This window comes from Protobothrops mucrosquamatus, unplaced genomic scaffold, assembly GCF_001527695.2.
Source record: "Protobothrops mucrosquamatus isolate PMUCROS unplaced genomic scaffold, P.Mucros_1.0 scaffold_69, whole genome shotgun sequence".
Taxonomy (NCBI): Eukaryota; Metazoa; Chordata; class Lepidosauria; order Squamata; family Viperidae; genus Protobothrops; species Protobothrops mucrosquamatus.
The window spans coordinates 1,045,758-1,070,226 of NW_015386145.1; the positions used below are offsets into that span (position 1 = coordinate 1,045,758).

At 37.2% G+C, this 24,469-nt stretch overlaps 1 protein-coding gene across 1 annotated transcript in view; it reads left to right on the plus strand.

Moving 5' to 3' along the window:
* Positions 1 to 24,090, plus strand: part of NIPAL2 (NIPA like domain containing 2) — a 33,884-nt gene extending 9,794 nt beyond the window's left edge. Inside the window, exons 5-11 of the mRNA XM_015813451.2 lie at positions 2,961 to 3,082; positions 8,381 to 8,477; positions 13,393 to 13,528; positions 17,437 to 17,525; positions 21,841 to 21,904; positions 23,561 to 23,655; positions 23,990 to 24,090. Coding sequence (XP_015668937.1) covers positions 2,961 to 3,082; positions 8,381 to 8,477; positions 13,393 to 13,528; positions 17,437 to 17,525; positions 21,841 to 21,904; positions 23,561 to 23,655; positions 23,990 to 24,090 — 704 coding nt within the window. The remainder of the gene's footprint in view (positions 1 to 2,960; positions 3,083 to 8,380; positions 8,478 to 13,392; positions 13,529 to 17,436; positions 17,526 to 21,840; positions 21,905 to 23,560; positions 23,656 to 23,989) is intronic.
* The last annotated feature ends 379 nt before the right edge of the window (positions 24,091 to 24,469 follow it).

The following is a 24,469-nucleotide window of genomic DNA, read 5'->3' on the forward strand; positions in this document are numbered from 1 at the left end:
TTTTTCTTTTTTTTTTTTTTACAAAAAAAGCACTGCAGAGGCATGTCTACGAGAATTGAGCAAAACCAAGAAATAGTTTATTTTACACCCACCATGGATAGTTGATGCCTAATGAGTATGAGTCATAATGGCTGCCTGTCAAATTCTCCAGATTCACTGTAAGAAAATAACTGATATTAGGATGCTTGCAAAGAAAGCATTGATAGTACAATTCCTCTGCTTCTTCCTTTGAATGTCCCATTATGCTAGATAAAATCATCTCCCTTTTGTGTTTCCCAATTGGTAGCTGAGTCTTTTTCCTTTTCAACAAAAGTTGTTAAGAAGAACATGATGAAAATAGCACAAGGGGTATTCTGATTGATAACGCTAACCCCAAAGAACACCGTGAACATGCCCCTCAAAGTCTCTCCAAAAAGTTGGTGTCAAATAGTAACTTGTCAGACAGAAGTGGCAAACTGCTAAACATAGAGGGAGTGACATCTTCACTTACAGTATTTAGTGTTTGATAAGATAGATTTAATTTAGATTTAAATTTTGTCCAGTTCTACCTACTTCCTTGTTGCACTGAGATCCCCAGGAGAGCCTTCTGCTCCAGGTCCCCTACTTTAGACACCTTCTACAGTAACTTATTGCTTCCTAGTTTTAATTATGACCATGTTGGGAGCGTCTGCTTGACTAGGGTGGAAAGCAGGATCCCTGGAGAAACTTTTCATTAAATTCAACAAGGTTGGTCATAAGTAAATGTTACTAGTCCTGGCAGTAGTTGTTCTGTTTATTATGCAGGTGTAATTAAGCATTGCACAGACATAGAATAAAATGACAATTAATGCAATAACGTATTACAATTGATGATCGCTTCATACAGTATTATAAAATCAGGAGCATCTACATAAAAAAAGTCCATGACATATATTAAAATCCGTACATTTAAAATAATAGGCAAGAATTTATATATTCATTGATTTTAAAGAAACTTGTTAGAGGAAGCTGGTTTTTGAGTCCCTATGCGAATAAGCAAGCAGATAATGCAGCCTATAGAATAGTCTCTGTACATGGTTGCACTAATCCTGGAATATGTAGTTGATTCATGAGATGTACAGAGAATTTATTTTTCAGCTGATCAAGTTCCTCTTATGTGCTTCTCATAGTTTGAAGTAGCATTCTGTGCTGATTTATTTCTGTGAGTGTCTCTACCAGAGAGGCTTGTTAAAAACCTCTGCATTCCATTAACATTAGCAATATCATGACAAAGAGAATGATTATTAGGAGGAATTGCGTAAGCACATAAATACTGTATGGAATTCTGCCACACCGCTGCATGTTTCTCCCCCTTTAAGTAATTTCATTAATATTCTGTGCAGTCTTTTGTACCCAGATATTCTGTATTGATTGATTATGGAAGCAAAGGATTTTAAACTCAAAGGAAATAAGATATGTGTGTTTCAGTTTAAAGAAACCTTATTTGATGTTTACATATTGTTTACAAATAAAATCCTGAAAAAAACATTAAACATTTAAATGTACACACACACACACACACACACACACACACACACACACACATTTTGATGGGACATTTTAACCAGAGAAATCACAGAGATAGGCAGACATGCAGAATGATGACTCCTTAGTTTCTCCTTAGTTGTAGGTTGCCTCTCTCTTTGGATGGAAACTAATAAAAGAGAGAAGCAACTTAAAACTAAGGAGAAATTTCCTAACAATGAGAACAATTAACCAGTACAACAGCTTGCCTTCAGAAGTTGTGGGTGCTCCATCACTGGAGGCTTTTAAGAAGAGACTTGTCTCAAATTGCACTTGTCTCAAATTGCATAGGGTCTCCTGCTTGAGCAGGGGGTTGGATCAGAAGACCTCCAAGGTCCCTTCCAACTCTGTTATTCTGCTATTCTGTTACACTCAACATTTTCACCACTCTGCATGCCCATGAATAACCCAGGGATATTTTTCGAGTATTGATTTGAGGGTTACAAATAAATGTTAACAAAAAGAGAATTTGCAAACATGGAACCTGTAAATAAGGAGGATTGTCTGTATTTATATTGAGAAGAGCAAGGAAATAGTTTGTGGTTGCCTTCTTCCAGAGTTGTTTCAGCATTCCAGTCTAGCCTACAGCCCTGGATTATACAATAATTTCCCATACACAGCTGTTGGATCAACATGTAAGCAGAGAAAGTGGAGGAAAAAAACTATTGCTTAGTGCCAGGTAGTGTCTTCCTACCCATGGAGGAGGATGAGAGATATTATAGAAAGTAAAGATTGAGTTGGCGTACTGGCTCCTATTTTCATTCCTATCCACTTTTTAAATATTCCTCCTACAAGAAGATCTGACACAAGTTGATTGAAATTATTTAAGCAGCTGAAATTCTACTCCTCCAGTGAAATACTGAATATTTTATTTACTCAGAAATTGAAAGACTTCTGTATAAAAACAAGCTATCTTTCTGTACATGTAATAACTTTTTTTAACATTTTAGGTCCTTTCTATTAACATTTAAAAAGTTGCTACATAATAATGATTTCCCCATTTTTTTAAAATCAAGATTACTTGAAGGAAGGGTTTTCTAGTTATGTATTGCATAGAAATAAAATGTTGATCTAAGTGGATTTCCCCTTTGGCATAGATTTCATCATAGTTTACCAGCAAATATAACAAGATTAGATATAACTATAAAATAAAAATAAGATATAAATAAATAAATATAAATATTAAAAGTTATTAATATATATTAATATATATATATAAATATATATATATATTGAAGTTGCTTGTCTCAATTTAACATCCCATTTTGTTTAACTTTTGGGGGGGGGTGGAAATATAATTAGCAATTCAATTTTCTGTTGGACCGATGTGTATTATGATTTTTAAAAATCTGTTCATTTTTTATGCATTTTTTTAAATGCAGTAAAAGAAAAAAATGTTTATTTAAATGTGTTTCAAGGTGGAACAGTGATGCTTGTGGGAATGTTCCTGTTGGTGACTTTTGCACCTCACGTTATCCAAAAAGTCACAGCAAGGACGATACAGAACGATTTAGTTAGTTGGCAGTTCTTGGTTTATATGGTGAGTAGAACATTCTTAATTCAGTATATAGAAGCATGACCAGTAACCAATTTTTACACCATACAGTAGTCTGTTCCTGTTCAGGCTTCTAGTCTGTTTTGTATTTTTTATTATTATTATTATTATTATTATTATTATTATTATTATTATTATTATTATTATTATTATTATTATTATTATTATTATTATTATTATTATTATTATTATTATTATTCCACCCTGTTTCCTCTCCCCTCCCATTTCTGTCTCTCCCACCTGTGGGCCTTTGATTGTGGATGGTGCCATTTTGGATGCGTAAGGATTGCTATTCTCAAATGATATATGAAGGATAATTTGAGCATTCTGGTCAAAAGTTGTTTTTCTTATAACACATTCTCTAGAATAAAGATGTTGATACAGGTAGTCCTCAACTTACAACAGTTCATTTAGTGACTGTTCAAAGTTACAACATCACTGAAAAAGGAAACTTATGACCATTTTTCACACGATCGTTGCAGCATCTCCATGGTCACGTGATCAAAATTCAGATGCTTAGCAACTGACTCGTATTTATGACGGTTGCAGTGTCCTGGGATCATGTGATCATCTTTTGCGACCTTCTGACAAGCAAAGTCAATGGGGAACCCAGACTCACTTAACAACCGTGTTACTAACTTAACAGTTGCAATGATTTATTTAAAACTGTGGCAAGAAAGGTCATAAAAGGGGGCAAAACTCACTTAACAAATGTCTCGCTTAGCAACATACATTTTGGGCTCAATTGTGGCCGTAAGTTGAGGACTACCTGTATTTACTCACTTCAGCAGCTGTTCTATGCATATTCCTTGGGTGAGATGGAAAGAATTTTTGAGTGCTTCTCCATAAGAAACAATGCAGCATAAAAAAAAAGCTAATCTATATTCACCAAGATAGAAAAAAAGATAAAGGTTAGTGTAACAAAAATGATATTTATGTCTTTGTGTAGGTTGGGGTTTCATATACCATAGATCACAGTTTGCTAAACTAGTGTCAATTCATGTGACTAGGTATTTGAAATCCTCAAGTACTGAGAATAGTGAAAGACTCTTCAGACAATCCGACGAATTCCCAAATATATGTTTTTTTAATTTGCATTTTGCTGAGAAGTATAGTTTTTTTAGAAAAAAACCCCCAAACTTATTTTATCACTCATGCTATAACTACCATGTGTTTCCAATCTCAAAGTGGGGTGCAAGCTCTCCTGCTGATTTTCGGTAAGCTCAAATATGATACCAGGTCCACAAGAAGGGAACAAAAAAGCAAGTTTCAGAAGCTCCGTGTAAGTGCAAGTATGAAGCGGATAAAGACATTTGCAACACTTCTACAAATGCCAACTGTAGGTTCTGGTTTGATGATCTCTATGAATTACATTAATGTGAGTGAAAATGCACCATGGTGAGTAGCATGATGGTTAAATCTGGAAAGGAGAAAGAGCATTTGCACAGGAGAGGAAGCAAGAAAGCCCTAAGTCTAATCTTTATTAAATATGATCAAAATATTTAATGCAACACGGAGCCAAAGTGTTCAGTTCTCTTTTTGTTTCTTCAGAATTGTAAGTGAAAATTTGCCTTGCCAAAAAGTTTCACCTTTTAGTCTTTACACCAACCCAGGAAAGTTTAGACTTAGAGTTGGGAATCACAAACTCCCAAGTGTTGAAGCTGAAGTAGCCAAAGATTGTCTGTACCAAATTATATTGGTCCAATTAATGCCACTTACTTATTTATACCATATATATCTAATATATCAGTGATGGCGAACCTTTTAGAGACTGAGTGCCCAAACTGCAACCCAAAACCCACTTATTTATCGCCGGGTGCCAGGTGGGCATGGCTCACTGGGTGGGTGTGGCTACGGTGGTCATGGCAGACTGGGTGGGTGTGATCACCTCGATGTTGCTCGTGGGGAGGGATGCCTGTGGGGACCGGGCAGGGTTGGGGGAGACCCAGGGGATCTCTGGCAGGTGGGGCGCTAGGCAGGAGTCTCATCCTATGAAGTGAGCAAGGCAAGGTGAGGCAGGGTGGCAGTGCCATTGTCACAGGGCAAGGTGAGGCAGAGGCCGGGGCGGCTGCTGCCTGACACCATTGGTCCCTGCACACAGAGCCCAGCTAGCGCACAGGTGCTGGGATGCATCTGGCCACGTGGGACTTTGGCGAGTTAAACCAGAGGCGGCTGGTTGAAGAGGGACAGTTGCCATCTCTGGGGCATGGTGCACGGAGATGGCAACTGTGCACATGGTGCATGGTGCACGTGCCCGCAGAGAGGGCTCTGAGTGCCGCTTCTGGCACGCGTGCCATAGGTTCGCCACCACTGTAATATATGAACCAAAATTATTTTAAGGCACTTATCATAGGATCTGTTGTATAAATGTTCTCAGTCCTTCTGCAGAAAAGTAAAAGAGGGAACTTTTTTAACCATTGTTACTTGCAGAAGAGAAAAGCTTTCAGGGCTGTTGAGCAAAATGAAAATTAGGAGAGACGGTTTGGGAGGCTGGTAAGAGAATCTCCCTCGTCTCCTTATAATGAAACATGGGAATGAATAATTAGGAATGTAGTTTCTGCAGTGCAAGTTTCTGTCCTCTATAGCATAGAAGATGGAGAGCAATATTTATCTCTCTCTTTATCTCTCTATCTAGCCATCCATCTGTCATTTATTGTCTGTCTGTCTGTCTATCATCTATCTATCTATCTATCATCTATCTATCTATCTATCTATCTATCTATCTATCTATCTATCTATCTATCTATCTATCTATCTATCTATCTATCTATCTGCAATCTTTGTGTCTATATACCCATCCATTTATCATCAATTATCTATGATCTACCGTATCTGTCTGTCTACCTATGTATCTATTTATCTATCAGCAATTTTTATCTTTATGTATCCATTCATCCATCATATATTCTCTCTCTCTCTCTCTCTCTCTCTCTCTCTCTCTGTCTCTCTCTCTCTCTCATATATCATCTATCTAATTTATATGGCCACCCATGTAATAAAAAACAATTGGACATTGTACAACAATCTTCATTGTCTATAACTTGTGATGGTGACAGCATGATTTGTTTAGAAAAAATGGTTCTGAGAAGAAATAACAGGGAGAATGGTGCCTTTCATATCTAAGAGCTGAAAGGTGTACATGAAATCAGTCTTTGTTTAAAATAATTTAAAAAAAGGCTCTCCCTCCATGTCTATTATCTTGCTATGGGGGAAATTGCTTTGCAAGTATAATTTATATCTCTGTTGCCTCTGGGACATACTGTATGAAGTTCAGCTGAAAAATTACTTGAGACCGGGGAGGTGAAAGAAAAATAGGGATTGCTTACCCACTCATTTGTCATACTACAAATGGATTTTTGTATTAAAATGGCACCAAATGTATATAAATGAATCACTCTCACATAGAGAGATTCGGTTGTAAATGAAGTAAATTTATTTAATTGGAAGGTAAGGACAAGAAGGGAGAAGCAGCAGTTCTTTTATGAAAACTAGGACAGTGAATGATTATAGCCCTTGAGTTGATTCAGATTTTTCCTTTCTAAACACCAGTATTAAAATACATGTTGAAAACCCTAAAGTAAGAAGTGTCTCAGGATGCTGATAAAGCTAATCAATTTTTTTTAAAGAAAAGACTACATGATTTTCTGATAGAGGAGAACTGTGGGATCCTTGGTGCTGTCTGAGTGTGTTATTAGTGCACTAATAACGATTTCATTACTTAGTTTGGTAATGAAATGTCTGCAAGAAAACAGCCACACTCAGACAGCACCAAAAATCCTAAACTGCTTGAGTTGTATTTCACATGTTAATATGTAGACACATACAAATAAATACATACTTTAGCAGAAAATGCATATAGTTTAAATCTAAATTTTCATGCATATTTTTAATCTGGAAAATGAAATGGAACAGATTTATGACAGATTTATAAGAACTCATGTGAAACTCATCTGGATCAAAAGTAAACAAGTTGTCCATTAGAAGAAGTGGCAAGTAGTTTATTGGCTATGGTTTGGAGCCATAGGTAAGAGCATGGAGAAGCTGGACATTTAATAAACACTCATACATTCTTCTTGCTTTGCACAATGTCCAAGAACAAAGAATCTTAACTTGGAGCACTGGTTTAGATACAGAAGTTTCCAGATTTATTTCTAGGCATCTCCAGGAAAAAGAATCAAGTGGCAAGAGACATAAAAAATATGCTTCTGAGATCTTAAAAGAGTTGCTTACCCAACTGCTCAGATTTATGCTAAATGTGCAAGCCTGAATTAGCCAGTTTTCTAATCCAGGACTCCACAAGATAGTTTTATAAGTGTATGGCCTTGTTACTCCAGAATTCCAGCACTAATACTCTAAAGATCCTCTGTAGAACCATCTTCCCAAATCTGGTGCCCTCTGGATTTGTACATCATCCAATACCATAAGTTTCAGCCAGGATGGCCATGCACGTGGGAGCTACAGACCAACATAGCTGGAGGAGATCAAATTGGTGAAGGCTGTAATTCAGTAGCTAATTCCAGAGCAATCTATGGCCCAGATGAAAACTACTTTGAATAGGAAAGTCACGCAGGTTGGGGTGTTGCTGTTAGCTCTGAGACGGCAGGTCTAGGTTATATGTAATATTAAGGCAGTCCCATCTGTGAAACGTCTTTCAAAGCAGCCTCTCTTTAGTATACGATTAAACCCTGCTGGTATATTTTTCTTTTATGCAACCTTTTGACAAGTAGTTGGCTAGGCAATGATTGAAAGCCAGCATATGGTTACAAATGCATTGCAGGTGTGTTGAACTGAACTATAAATTTATTCTGTGTTTTTTTTAGAGCTTAAGAAGAAGGTAGCTGAATAATATGAATGATGAATAACATAGGCCATAGTTTAAGAATCAGAAACTACAGCTTGCTTATACAGGAGTACTCTCATTGCACTTAGATTAGCTGGCCTTCTTTATTTCCTTTCTTAACCAAGATGATTGTGTACATTTATGGCTCAGTATTATTAAAGTTTGGATGCCTTTGTTCGCCAGATTACTACAGCAAAACTCCCCTTCCCCCAGTTCTCCTTCCTTTGTTTAAAACTTTCGAGGCATGTGAAAGAGTAAGAAAACATAGGAAAAATGGGAATTTACGTTTGCCTTTGGAAATGTTTATGGAGATAATTACTTGATAAATGTGATGATGTTGCTCTTCTTACTCATCTTAAAAGAGCAACTAGATTGTGTTCAAGACTTTGTTGAAAACTTTTCCTTCTTAAACAATTTAAGCTTGCTATTTTTTCTATTTTCAGATCATGGAAATAGTAGCTTTCTGCATTCTTTTGTATTTCTACAAGAGAAAGGAAGCAAAGCACATTGTGGTTTTGTTAACAATGGTAGCACTACTAGGTAAGAATGTGGTTCAGCTTGTGTTTTTTTGTTAAGTATAAGCACACTGGCATTTTCTCCACACATTTTGGTGGCTGGTGATAAATTAGTACGGAACCAGAACCAAGGTCCTGTGTTCTGTTTCTCCTCCATGCTAGGATAGAGGTTCTTATATAAGAACATTTAGAAATTCACATAGTCCTCAAATTATCACCATTTGTTAAGCAATCTTTCAAAGTTACAATGACACTGAAAAGAGTATCTTACAAATATCACACTTACAAATATCACAGCATCCCTGGGGGTCACATGATCAACATTTCACTGCTTGTCAATCAGCATGTATTTATGACATTTGCAGCACCATGGGGTCAGGGGGTTGCCATTTATAACTTTCCCAGCCAGATACCAATAAGCAAAGTTAATGGGGGAAGCTTAATGATTACTTGATTTGCTTAACAACTGCAGTGATTCACTTAAAAACCATGGCAAAAAAGGTCATAAAATGGGGCATGACCCACTTAACAATCTTGCTTAGTTACAGAAAGTCTGGTCCCTAACCCGAGCCTTTTAGTGGCCATAAGTCAACAAGTACGTATGAGGAGCTGGCATAATGTAGTGGTTAATACTGAAACTGGGGAGACCAGGGTTCAAATCCTCCTTGATCATAGAAATTTGCTCGGTGTCTTTTGACCGGTCCCTCCCCTCGGAGCCCCAAGGCCAATAGGCAAATAGTAGCATTGACCACTTGCTGTCTGAAGTGAATCTGTCTATTCTATTGGCTCAGAGAGCTATGCTCACTGCCTCGGAAATCACAATCTTCACATTTGATTAGGGGACTGGAGGCTAAAGCATATAAGGAACAGTTGCTGGAATTGGGTATGTCTAGTTTAATGAAGAGAAGGACGAGGGGGGACATGATAGCAGTGTTCCAATATCTCAGGGGCTGCCACAAAGAAGAGGGAGTCAAGCTATTTTCCAAGGCGCCTGAAGGCAGAACAAGAAGCAACGGATGGAAACTAATCAAGGAGAGAAGCAACCTAGAACTACGGAGAAACTACCTGACAGAACAATTAACCAGTGGAACAACCTGCCTCCAGAAGCGGTGAATGCTCCAACACTGGAGGTTTTTAAGAAGAGACTGGACAGCCATTTGTCCGAAATGGTATAGGGTTTCCTGCCTGAGCAGGGGGTTGGACTAGATGACCTCCAAGGTCCTTTCCAACTTTACTACTACTACTACTACTACTACTACTACTACTACTACTACTACTACTACTACTATTATTATTATTATTATTATTATTATTATTATTATTTTCTCTACAGCCAGTGAGAAATTGTATACAGGGCAGTTCACTGGAGGTTTTTAAAGAAGAAATTGGACAGCCATTTGTCTGAAATGGTATAGGGTCTCTTGCTTGAACAGGGGGTTGAACTAGAAGACCTCTAAGGTCCTATTAACTCTGTTATTTTATTATACCTAGCTATCAGCCATAGTGCTTATTCAAAGATCATACTGGCTGCTAAAGGCGGCTTTCTAATAAAAAGCTTAACCCTACCCTTCAATTTTGCTATTTTCGTGAGCATTTCCTACCACACTGGTCTCACCAGTTTTCTGTATTATGAAAAGCTGGCATACAGATACAACTTAAACAGTATTTATCTATTATATCTTGCACACTTGTGGATCAGTGTTGGAGGACATTTCTGTTTACATGGGATTCGTGAGCCTTACATTTGCTTATCTTTGATGCTGTGGAATCAGAATTTCCAGGTGTTTGTTGCAGATGTAGTATTACCTGTGTATAGCTGGGCATTGTGGATTTGCTTTGGATTAGGTTTCTCAGGTTTATACCTTTTCCATTTGCTCTTAGGAAGAATGAATGAGAGTTTTCATAACATTTTGTTAAAGCAAAAAGAAATTTGCTTTAATTTTGTAACATTTTGTTAAAGCAAAAAGAAATTCTGACCAGCACTGGCTGAAACAAACCACAAATCACAAACAAACTTGCGTCTGTTAAGCAACTTTGAGCAAAAGCATGTAGAGGCCATATGGTTGTATGAGCACTACATAGTGTGCTGTCATATGCACGTGTATTTTCCATTCAGAGTAAAAGTAAACTTAAAATTGAAGATTGTGCAATTGTTTGTATTCTTAATGACACACCCAAGGTAAAACATGATTTTGTTGGTTATATTTCCTAGAAAATTCACTAGATCCCAGGAAGGTTCTTATGACATACCCTATGAAGTTCACTGATTTGAGTTAAAAATGATGCACTGACTGGGACTCGGGAACCTAGATGCACACGGTGTGTCTTGAGATAAAGTTGTTTTTCACATATTGGGTCCAAGTAGATAACGGTTCTAATGGGCTGTTGCAGCTTTCCCCACCCTGGTGCCAGATGAGTTTCAGCTTCCAGTATGGGGCAGTGTGATATTGGTACCCAGAAACTACTAAAACTGTAGTTCAATACATTAGGAGAACACAACTTTGGAGAAAGTTACTAGAGCCCATAAGAGTACTTGTTTTGGCTCAGTTTGCTATGGCCAATAATGGGCAACAATTTTACATCATTTACATTTGCATTTTACAGTCATCTGCTTGCATTTAGTTTAATCCATGGGTTATGTTTCACACAACATTCCAATATGTTTTGTAGGAGATCACAAGTTGTTCTGCTGGTGGATTTGGATTCTTTGAATTTGGTTTTAAGATATCATACAAATGCTATATTACAAGCATTTCCAAATGTATCTGGAGACATTTAAATCTCTTACAACTGCATGTCTTGCAATAGGAAATTTTGCTGACTGAGAATAATAAGAGTTACAATCCTGTCCTGTTCTAGGAATAAAGTCAGGCACAAAAGACCAGGTCCACCTGTGAAGGTCCAATTAAACAAATGTATTGCTAAACAGCCTATGCACAGGAATCTTCTCAATTAATAGCTAGCATTGTTTGAAGTTAGATAAGGATCCATTGAATTCAAGGGTGGTGGTTGTGACTACATAGGGATTCTATCTAGACCAGAGGTCCCCAACCTTTTGGGCAGCAGGGACCGGTTATGTGGAGAGAGGTTTTTCCGCGGACTGGAGGGTGTGTGGTTTTGTATGCTGCCTGCATCTCGTGGATGGGGCTTTGCTTGTTTGTATGGACCGGTTGCTGGCAAGCCACGGACTGGTATTGGTCCACAGACCCCTGATCTAGACTGATCCCTCTTTTATCTCTATTGCCAGGTTTTGCCCCTCCTCCTACAGGTTACCACTCTGGAAAAAGCTGATACTATTTACCTGGCCTCAAAACTGCTATGAATTCATATGTACAACTTTATTTAATTATTTTTTAAAAAACCAATTCAGATCAGCTATTTTTCCAGCCCATCCAAAATGACATTAAACCAGCAAATGACTTTGGAAAGATAGCTTGTAACAAAACTATTTTCGGAAAGCTTATGAAAGGGTTTTCTATTTCTGTTCTCTTCCATGCTCCAAGCGTACTGATTTGCATGGGTAAGGAGAATGGGAGAAAATCAGAATGCTTTTTGGAGCTGACCCACTTGCCTTAATAAGATCTGTAAGTCTGTACTACACAGGCATGAAAAAATTTTTATTTTTCCTAGAATGAAACTAGAAAAGAAGTTGGATCAATCTATAGATGGTTTGAGCAATGCAGTTCTGCAAAATGACTCATCGCACAGCACCTTGCTTCATGCTTAATCTGGGATTCATATGGTTAGAGTCAAGAAGCAAAAAGAAGGGCGAATGAACAGGAATTCTGTGTTTTTTGCTTTCAAATTGATAATAATCTTTTTTCCAACTGCTGCCATTGTAGCTAAGTAAAGTTGTTTTCAAGAGTGCACAACCCAATTCATCCTATTTTGGTTCTATATTAATTAAAAAAATAATTGCTGCATTTAAATAATTGATGCTTTTAGGGGCTCCCTAGGCCTGATAACAGTGGAAATGTTCTCATCATCTCTGATAATACCATCATTTTTAATATCTTCACTTCTAGCAATATATCTGTCAGCAAGCAGAATGGAAGCGGCAAGTTTTATTGGGAAAAAATTACATCAGTTGACTCTCTGGTTCCACAAAGCCACATGCCAACATTTTAACTTGCTGAGGTCTACCCTCTGTTATTTTACCTTGGTTCTCATGTTGGACAAAGGAGTTGCAGAACGGTGCCAAACATCTGAAATTGCCCCTGTGAATAAAAGCGCAACCACAAATTATATACACACATAGAACGGTTGTACTGTATTATGGAAAAATACCATTTTTCAGTTAATATCTAAGTAGGCTTAACAAAGAGGCACATATTGCATATATTAGTGGTGCAATTTATGGCTGTGGGAAGGCTGGATAAGTTTGTCACCACAAGCAGAGAATTAGGAATGAACAAGATTATGTTTTCTTTTATGTGTCCTGACAAAAGATCATTTTGTTCTTCAAATGAATTCAGTGTTGTGATTAGATGAATTATATTATTTAGACGAATGAGGTGGAATTAGATGAAAAAGAAAGACTGGTGCTGATATGCTGATCATACAAAGAAAACCTATTTATTCGATAGATACAAAATCCAAAGATTTATTGATCCAGACATTGTAATCATAGTGTATCAACATGATGCTTTTTATAAGCTCAATTGACCCACTTCTCAAAATTGGCAATATCTATTGGTGTTCTATATATTAATTTACTGCAACCCTATAATAAGTTTTCTTCTACCTTAGATAAAAGAGGCTGCTCATAAATAATTAACTACCATCTTCATGTTGTCAATTCTTAAAAATTTTCAGTAGAAGGCCATTGGTAGTAGTTATTATGTTTTGGAACTATATAAGCATACTTACCAAATTCTCATAATTGGTTGATAAAATTATGTTTAATAATATTTAATAGGCTTCCTTTTATTTTTCTTCAGCATCTCTGACCATCATTTCAGTGAAAGCAGTGGCAACCATGTTGACATTTTCTGTGAAAGGAAACATGCAGCTAACCTACCCTATTTTCTATCTTATGCTCATTCTAATGACGTCGACGTGTATATTTCAAGTCAAGTAAGTTTTTAGAAAATTTATATTAATATACAGTACTATTTTCTCCACTTTTCCATTTTCTTTTAATGCTTAAATTGTAACTTAAAAGAACAGTCAAGTCCTGCCAAACCTGGACACAAAAGCATTTATGAGTTTCTCTTCTAGTTTTGTTTTATGACTGTGATGCTTTATCTTGCTGTTAACTAAACAGGCAGGTTTTCTTGAACATACTTTTATGTTTCTCATGGACTTCAAGCCAGCTACATCTTACGGCTTTTTACCACTTCATTGAATCAACAAGGTAGCTTTTAGCTCTATGGTCAGTCATTAACACTCCCCATTCTGTTCACCTTAATCTCTTTCCTCCCTCTCTGCTTGGTATTTGCAAGTTTGTTCTTTAGTTTCATGTCGAGAAACAGCTCTCCATTGTCAACAAAGTTTGTTTACTAAATGTAGATTGGGAATGTTAAATCCATTTTCTAACACACTTGAGTTTTCAAACTTTTCCTAACTTACTTCACTTCAGTTGGGTAAGATTGCTGGTTGGGAATTCTGGGAATAATGATTCCAACACTTCTAGAAGACTTTAGCTAGAGAAGGCTGCTCTGGATTATTCCTCATTTTTTTCCTAGATTAAACTCCACCCTGATGATGGCAAGAAAGCATACTAATTCTTAAAGCTGAATTAGATGTTATATAGGACAGGCAATAGATATATCTTAGCAAATAGTTATATCATTTCTATGTCTGGCTCTTCCTCCAACCTAATATTCATCCGATGTATTGGACTTCTGATCCCATGTCCTCCAGTGAAGTTGGCCAATGGCATAAGGCTAGAGAAAACAGTCATATCCATTCTAATCAAGAACAATAAACTTTAAATTTATTCCCATCAGTTGTATTCACCTAGAGGTTGGAGTGTTTGAACAGAACTTGGTGATCAGAGAAGAAATAATTATTAATGTGTTTCAAGGCCCAGATCCATACTTCCCTCTGCTATGAAGCTCACTAGGTACCTGAAGATTGTCACTCCTTATTTATATAGCTGACTTCTCCATCACTTAGTCTTATTAATGGGTCTTGCTAAAGACTGACCTTGGATCCTTCTGTGTGCAAAGTCTGCTATCTGGAGCACCCTCTGACAGATGGATAAAATGGAGTGACGTAAGTGCTTATCTTTAGATTGTGAGGAGAACCTGCTTAAGTTGAGTCTTCCCTACATAAAAAGATAAATTGTGAGGCTTTCCAAAAGGTAAATGAAGGGAAGATATAACTGTAGATTATGAATTCCTATAAGTATGAAAAATTTAGATCAGGTTTTTATTCTTCATAAATACTAGAACTCAGGATCATTTGATGAAACTGCCAGGGAGGAAATTTAGGACTGAAATAAAGATGTGAATCTTTAATTGCCCTAAGATATAAAAGTGTGGGTCAATTAGCTCAGACTATTTTAGAAGGGAATTAGATATGGTCAAAGAAGTCAGCCTTCCCCAATCTAGTGCCCTTCTGTCAACTTTGAGCGGTAGTCCAGACAAGAAGTACATTCAGAAGAACTAGCTCTACTTTATTGTAAGGTTGCATTAACAGAATCTTGCAAATCTGGAAATTACAAAAAATAGCTTGCAGAAAAAACTTAATGCAAGGCTTATTTTGGTGGACCATCTGTTTTTGCTTTTTGCAACATCTTCACACATTTGCGTTGGATTTTCTCAGACTGATATTAGAACAAATATCTAAAATCAGAGGAATTTGCAATGACTTTGAAATCTTGACTATTCCATAAATATGCAGGTTTTAAAAAAATATTTTGGATCCACGGAGAACTGCTCCATTATTGCTAAAAAGCCACAATAATTCCTAATGGTTAAAACAGATTAGAAACTGGACTTTAACATGATATCAAAAGGCTATTTTGGTATATCATATCAATCCATGGCACCCCGTCTTCTGCAGGGTGAAGACTTTTGCATTCAAATTGTGATGAAATTTTCTTAAGACATACAGTGGTAGATTTCCACCAGTTTTAATGTACAGTATTTTCACAACCCAGAAGCCTAAAAATTGAAATGCCTGGTGGTCAGAAAAGAGGTGCCATTGCTTATAAAATGAAATATCCTATGTTTCATTGTCTTTAAATATCTAATAAACATTCACTCTAATAAAATTAGAATATAATGTACAATGGCATGCAAAGGTTTAGCCAACCTTCCCATGTCAAATTGTATTTGTCAGTGAAACCTTATGTAATAAGGTGACCCAACCTTTACACGTTACACAAGGTTACTGCAAATTTTAATATATACTGTAGCATAAGTGTGTAGTGGAGTATAGATTAAAAACAACAAAAAGAGTGAATATGATGCAGAGAATTGAACACCTTTGAGGTCTGGAGTTTGTAATACCTTTGGCAGAAGTAACAGCTTCTATGTGTTTTCTGTAGGTAGGAAAGAATGCTTTTTAGTTATTCAATAGATAATAATCTATCCTAGTTTTCAGATGTTTTCTCACTCTTTCTTGCAGAGTTCTTCTATCTCAGAAATATTTTTACTCTGTCAGCAAGCTCTAAATGTTCTAAAGTCTTTTTACAGGTATTCAGTAATATTCAGGTCTAGGGACTGTGAAGACCATTCCAAAATGTTATCCTTTCTTGTAACTAAATGCTTCATGATTGATTTCTCTTACTGCAGTGTCCAATTTCTTTCCAGCTCAATTTCTTCACTGAGGATATCTTAGCTTCTAGGATATGTTAATATTTAGTTTTATCGCTTTTTCCTTCCACCTGCACAATATTGCCTGTGCCACTAACTCCAAAGCCTAAATGGAACCATCCTCAAAATTAACTGTTGTTAAGGGGTTTTTTCCCCCCTTGAATTTCATCTCCCTGTTTTTCCTCCAAATTTATCTTGTATAGTTGTGGCTGAACATTTCAGTGTTTGTTTCATCAGCCCAAAGCCCTTTCTTCCAAAATATTTAATGCTTATTACACCTTTCTTTTGCATATTTTAGACAATGAGTTTTGTGATGAGGTTGGAGGAAAAGTTTCCTTTTGTAAGTCAATACAGGTAATTTTAAAAGCAATATTGTGTGGTGAGCAGCTTTTTTAGGATCAGCAAGTCATTTGCAGTGATCTGCGAGTTGTTTTGTAGATCTGACCCATTTTCAGGCAGTGGTAGCAAATATTTTCTTCCAGATCTTGCTTTGACATCAACTATTTCATGTAACTTTGTTTCTCACAGTTGAAATTGCTAACTGGAAGCATTTAGAGATTTTTTTTAAATAGCCTTCCCATGCTTTGTAAGAGTGAATTATCTTTATTTTCAAATATGCAAACAGCTGCTTGGAAGACCCTGTAACTTTTAAATAGATAGAAAAATAACCATAGTCAAAGAGGTTAGAAGCATCAAAATATGTTGATCTAGGGAATTGTCTGCTTTGGGTCAGCTGTAAGTCTGTCAAGTCTATCTCTTTGGGCCTTATTAATGACTTTGTTTATAGTGGAACAGAATCAGCTGGACAGATGTCCAACTTCTGCACTTGATCTTTTCACTGTTTTCTTATTTTAAATCTATAAATGATGACATGTTTTTATGACAGTTGCAATATCCTGGAGTCATATGATCACCTTTTGCAACCTTCTGACAAGCAAAGTACATGGGAAGCCAGATTCACTTAATAACTGTGCTACTAACTTAATAACTGCAGTGATTCACTTAACAGCTATGGCAAGAAAGATTGTAAAATGAGGCAAAACTCACTGTCATCTGCCATGTTGTTATTGTTTTTAATTAAATATGTGGAGTACAGGATGAGTTTATTTCAAATATAATGTTTTTGCTAGGGAAGAAGTGTTGAAATTCCTAAAAATGTAGGAATTATATATTGGGCTTTAAATTCTTATTTATGTTACATTGACATTCTTCTTACAGGTTCTTGAATCAAGCAGTGGAGATCTACGGTTCAGCAGAAGTCATCCCACTGAACTATGTGCTCTCTACTCTTAGTTCTGTCCTTGCAGGTAGGTGTTGATCAGATAAAGGCATCAATCTTCCCCCCTCCCTTCTCCACCAAATGTGGGACTAAGAGGGGAGACTCCTTGTGCTTGGGTTTTCTGGAATCATGGACTCTGATATAGCATCCTTTCCCACAATCTCAAGACCTCCAGGCACTTTGGGATTATAACTCTTAGAATTCCTAAGCATCATATCCATTGCTTAGTGGGAATAGGAGCTATAAACCAATTAATATCAAGGGCAAAAGTTGGAGAAGCTTGTCCAAGCAGTGGAAAGCAGAGGCACAGAATTGATGAAAGCAGGCCCAAATCCCAGGGTTGCCCATTAACTATGATGAAAGCAAATTAATGAATAGTAATTTTTTTTAAAAAGTAACAAGGGAAGATGGAAAACCTCATGTTACAAAAGATGTTGGGCTCTTACTTACCATAAAGTTTTCCCCAAAGTGATTGGCTGATATCTAATTAGGACACTGGGGGTATTGTTGCACTAGACATAAAAATTATCTTCATCACTATCCCTAGGCTAGCTAAGGATGGCTTGTTTCAACAGAGAACCCAGGCATGTAAAAATAAAAATAAGTTTTGCAAGGGGATGCTCCAGTATGTCCCCTTGTGCATTGTCACAGTATTCATAGCTAGGGTTCCCACAAAGACCTGGGATCTCTCTCTCTCTACCACCTATCTTAATGATAAACAATTTTCCTTGGGGATGTGATGCAATCAAACATAAGCATTTCTTAAATACCACTCATCCTCATTATCATCATCATCATTATCATCCATTAAAGACTATGCTTATCTCTGTCATTTTTGATGCCTTAAGATAGGGGTCCCCAACCCCTGGTCCGTGGACCGGCACCAGGCCGCAGCATTCCAGAAACTGGGCCGCACAAATAAGCAAAGCCCCATCCACAGGATGCAGGCAGTACATGAAACCACACCCCCTCCGGTCCGCAGAAAAACCTCTCTCCACGGAACCGGTCCTTGGTGCTCAAAAGGTTGGGGACCTCTGCCTTAAGACATGTTTTCTGGAACATGTCTAATGTCTGAAGATCCATTTTGAATAAGACAATTGATTCATAGGGCACAAATTTTCTTAGCATCCATTATCTCCTTCTGTGTTGCTTTATTGGTTTATTACAAGAATTTGCATTGAGTCACAATGGATCTTTTTCTAATACACATTGCAGCCTCCCATTCCTGTAACTGCTGAAGTAATTTCAGCACTAAAGCAGTTGCCAGTCAACCATGTACCGAAGCAGTCCTATTCTGTTTCAACATGCTATACTTGTAAGGCCAAGGTGAAAAAAGTAGAATGAATCCAAGGTCATTTTAAGTTACATTTACCCTGGGTGATGTGAAGTGGATATGATTGAAAAGAGACTCTAGTTCCCAAGCACTGTGTGCTGAGGCAAGACAGAAGCGAGCAAAATGGGACCAATATACTATATTTTCAGTGAGCCAAAAAGTTATTCTTACACTAAATTTTATGATCACTTTAACACACACCGGGGTTTGTTCAGTCATTGGTTTGTTCAAAATAGTTCCATTCAGGAATTCCATTATTTTATATGGATTACATATTTGGAGCTCACAACGTTTGAAAATACAGATTGATTCAGCAGCTGGGTTAAAATTGGTCTCTGTTATTTGATCCAGAGGAAAGATTTACCCCAAACAGCTGTAATGATGTAACCAAATGGAGAATTTGATTCTGTGTGCTTCTGGGCCAACTCCTAAATATCCTTATTCACACTGAATTTGACTTGCATAAAGTGCCATTGAAAATTTTAAAAAGCAATTTACCTATAGTGTATGCATGCCATATTTGTTATTGGGAAACTGTTATCATTACTGTCAAGGAATGGCTGACACAAGATGTCTTCTGCAGAAGAGCTAACACTTGGAGAGGCTTCCAGTTTGCTCCATGTGTTCTTGCTAGTTACATGCAACTATTGGTCCCTTGTAAATAGCAGTAGCGTGATGGCATTGGGGGTGGGGACAGGGAGAATAAAACCCAGAGGTCCCTTGTGGCCACAAAAGCAAGGCCACCCTGCTGTGACCATATTTTTTTTGACACCCTACTTAAGGGATGCTACTGATAAATAGCCTCCCCCCCCCCCAAAAAAAACCCCATAAGTCACAAAAGCAGACATGTGTTCTCACTTAACCATAGTCATTGCTCTGGCTCGGGCATTCTTCCATCTGCATTCATACTGGTCATCTGAAATTTAGCATTGGTACTGCACTACCAAATTGAGGCAGAATGTCAAATGATTCTAAATGGGCGTCAAGTATCAAGTAATCTGTGAACAAGGCAGAGAAATTGTATGATTATAAACTCATTAGGAAGTTCCTGATTTGTGTAATCAGCAGAAAATGTATCATAGCAATTAAAACTTTTTAATTCGTTGAATTTGACTTTTGATTTTAGGATAAAACTTATTCCTCTGGCTGAGAATGTTCCTTTTAATTTTGTCTTTTTTTAAAAAAAATCAATTTATTAAATTTATTGTCTATTTCATATTTTTAAAATCAGTTCAAAATGCTATTGTATGGGAATTTTTTTAAATATACAGCATTCTTTGTACATTCTACTTGAGTAAAGTGTGAATGATTGATTCATCAGCTGGAAGTTCTTAATGATTTGGTCCAGAGATCTAGATCTAATTCCTTTGCTGCCATCTTGTTTTAGTAGGAGAGGAAGTTAGATGATTGCCAAGTGTGGCTCTAATCAATAAGAGCCCTTGGGAGTTTCTGGCATATTTGAAACTCTTTCTTGTTATTTTGTTTTTTTAACTGTATTTATCTTATATCAGTAGTTACAGATCTGTAAAAATAAGTTTGTGCTTTTGTGCTTAATATTTAAAATGATAGTTTTACCAATTGTGTGATACAGTTTACTAATTGTGATAGTACACAGTGATAGATTTTTATCACCTAATCTGTATTGTTCAATTTGTGTCCTGCATTAGCCAAAATTGAGAACTAGAAAGGGTCAGTCTAAAATATTTTTTTGCAAATTACATTTCTTGCTCAGACTCAATTTTCTTTTATCTGACTGTTGTCTTTGGGGGGGGCCTCTTTTTTCTATTCCTTAAACTTATTCTGAATACCCATTATAGAAGATGATGTGCATTCTTCAGGTGCTGTGAAAATTTTTGAGCTGGGCATTCTTGCTACTACCTCTTCTATGGTAGAAAACACCATTCTCCAGATGATATTCCCATAATTTTTATTTCCAGCTGGATAGGAAAGTTAACACATTTGCTGCAGGAATAAAGAAGTATAGTAGTAACAGAAAATATCTTTGGGCACAGGTGTCAAACTCGATCGCATCACATGATGTATCGTGACATTTTTTGCCTTTGCGGAGCTGGGGTGGGCGTGGCCTGCACGTGACGCATCCGGCCTGCGGGCCGCCAGTTTGACACCCCTGCCTTTTGGGATCTGAAAGAGATACGGGTAGTTCTCATTTAGTGATCACAATTGGGACTGGCAACAGAGTCCTTAAGAAAAATGGTTGTTAAATAAAAATGACATGACCACAGCTTTATGTTTATGATTTTGCTTCAGCCTTTGTTTTACATCCAAAGGATACAATTCCAAACAGTTGGTTAAGAAGAAAGTTTCTGGATCTCAGCTAACAGAGAAACTGAGTAAAATGGCAAATCTTATAGTCTTTATGGACTCCCCCCCCCTTTGGGAATGTTCATCTAGATGCTGGGATAATTATCAAGAAGGGAATTGATGTTTGTATTTACATTAATTGGATAAGAATGGATTACAAGAGAGTAAGAAGGGACACCGTGGGGACTGCATATCAAAAGCAATGTGTTCATGTGTGCCATTTGCTTAGGAACCAAAATAAACCATTTATGCTGAAACTGATTAGGGTCTAGTCAGTGTCTGGTAGCAGCACAGTCCACCACAGAGTTCTAATCAGATGACAGAGCTTAACTTGCAGTTAGCACTTTTTAGAGACCTGCTATTCTGTGGAGAGAAGCAACTCAGGAAGAGATAGCTTGAAAGGAAATAAAAATGGGTCAGGCATAGGACAGTGGCTGCTAACCGATTGTAGAATGACAGATATGTGACAGGGGCACTGCAAAAGTTGTAAAAGTGTGCATTCTTTGCAAAGTTATTTTTTCATCACCATCATAACTGATGGTGATAGAAAGATGGACAGACAGGCAGACAGATGGATAGAAGAGAGAGATATTTGTTTTGTTGATTAAGGCTAGAGGAAATGTCATTGCTTTCAAATGTAACTGATTGCATTCAAGCAATGCTGTTTTGGATTTTGTCTCGATCCAAGGAGCCATGTTTTATCACGAATTCCAAGGTGCAGGCTTCCTGAGTGGTTTCATGTCTCTGTTTGGGTAAGTAATTTACTTCCAAAATTACACTCAAGTTATTAACTATGGTAAGAGGAAGAACAAAGATGCAACAAATTCCACATAATGGCTCAAGTCAGTCTATAGTTACAGAGGGTAATCTGGGATTGCCTGTCTGACTACAGCTTCTCACGCTAGAGGATAGCTTTAATAAGGATCACATGTTGGTTTTATTTCATTCAGTTTTAATTCCATGTGTGAATGGGAGTTTTCATCCATCAATTAAACAAGGCAGGCTAAGCATTACAAACAATTTAGGATACATTAATAAATAATACAGGAAAGATAAATGAGAATAAAATATATTAAAACCACTAATACCGACACATAAAGCAAAAACAAATTATTGAACTATCAGGATGCATACTTTTTAAGCTTAGCATTCCTAAAGATATTGCTGTAGAACTAGGAAGGCTTCATTCCAGAAGATTTTCTCAAAAGGAACTCTGGCTATTTGCCCCTTGTAGTTACTTATTTCACTGCAAAGGGCAGGGGCTGCAGAATAATATCCAGCAAAGTATGTTTCTCAAATCCAGAACAATTCAGCAATTATGGTTTTTTAAAAAACATATAGTAAATAAAACCAAAAATCACATAAAAGCTATTCAAAACAACATTTCCACCTCCGAGCAGCTTCTCACATCATCCAGTGTTCCTCAGAAGTGAAAGTCCAGTAGTTATTAGCAGCTCAACCAATTGCAGGTAGTCCTCGATTTATGACTATAATTGAGCCCAGAATTACGGTAGTAAGTCTTCATGGTTGTTAAGCAGATTGCCACGTAACTGCACCCAATGTTGTGATCTTTTTTGTGGTGGTCAAGTGAATGCCATGGTCTTGTAGCAAACTTATTATATCCGAGGGGTGTTTTTTGGGGGGTGAAACCAGAAGCAAATCCCAGTTTTTGGCAAAAATTGCAGTCACGTGACTGAAGGACATTACAGATGCTGTAAATGCAGGCTGGTTGCCAAGCACCCAAAATGTGATCACATGACCATGAGGGAACAGTTGTCAGAACTTCAAAACATTATCACAAGTAGCTCTGAGAAGGTTTGTTGTAACTGAACAGTTGCTAAGTTATTGGTCATAAATCAAGGACTACCTGTAGTTCACTTTTTAAAAGTGCATCTCTGAGATAAGAAGGTTCAAGGCTCTTTTGAGTTACCAGCAACAGCAAGTGCACTTCAGTTAAACAAAACAGTCTTACCCTTTTTTGGTGGTATGAGAAGCCTAACAGGTATGACTTGAGATGTATTATAAATTAATTGCATTGAGCCCATCATTATTCGAAGGCTTCCTGAGGTAATATTAGCTTTATCTACATGGTCTAGATCAGGGGTAGGCAACCTTGGCTCTTTTGTGACTCGTGGACTTCAAGTCCCAGAATTCCTGAGCCAGCATGGCTGGCTCAGGAATTCTGGGAGTTGAAGTCCACGAGTCATAAAAGAGCCAAGGTTGCCTATCCCTGGCCTAGATAAACTTGGCTTCCAAATTTTTCAGCAACCAACACTGGTTTGGAGCTTCATGTCCGATCTCTCCCAGCCAGCATGGCTAATAGACTTTTTGGAGATGTAGACCAAAACATCTGGAAGACAGCCGATGGTTGTTGCATGAAAGTCACAAGTTTGACAACTCTTCTGCAGGTGTTCTCTGACATTTATTGGCGTTTCTATAATAACCCAGAACAGAAGCAAGGAACATTTGACAACATTTTATATAGACTGTGGACACATTCCTGGTAAGTCAGAGTCTGGAAATATTTTGTCTGTCATTTCTATTCGCACAGCTGAAAAACAACCATTAGCGGGATGGCTGAAGAGAAAAACCACATCAGATACCTCTTCAAATCATCTTTAATAAAAATTACTTTGCACTTAATTTCTTTTCCTATTGCCAATGCACTTTTTAAAAACAAAATCTTGAATTATTTCCATCCCGTTGCCATAGTCTATTACAGCAAAACAAAGTGAAGCCTGTAGCGAGAAGCTTTTTAGAAGGAATATAATTAAACATGTTGGATTTGATTTATTGTATTTGCTCCAAGCATTTTTATTGTTATTTTAATCCCGCAGGGAAGAAGAAGAGCAGCACAATACAGCCACATTCAAATAACCCATCCTATGGTTCTTTATATGAAGAAAGTATCTCTCTCAATACTCCAACCAAAGAATAAAAAGAATTTTTTTTAAAAAAAAATCTTCCATTTACGTGTTTTGCATTTGCTACACTTCTTTCTCCTGCTAATTATATATCAGATCCTCACAGCTCCTGAGGTTTTTTCATAATCTTCCAGAAGCCCTTGACTATCATAAATATACTGCAGTGCAAGCTAGCAATGCTGCTTGAAGACCAGCGAGAAGCCCGTTAAACTTGAGTTGGGTGTATCCCTTTAGGCCATTAATTGTGCTATTATTCCTTATTGTTTGCAATTCTTGGGCTTAGATAGATGTGCCACAGGGTTTCTAGTCGGTAGAATTGTGCAAAAGGTCATGTGGACTGCCATTTCATGAAAATAATGGGGAAAGAGTAAGTCAAAATCACGCCTGAGCTTA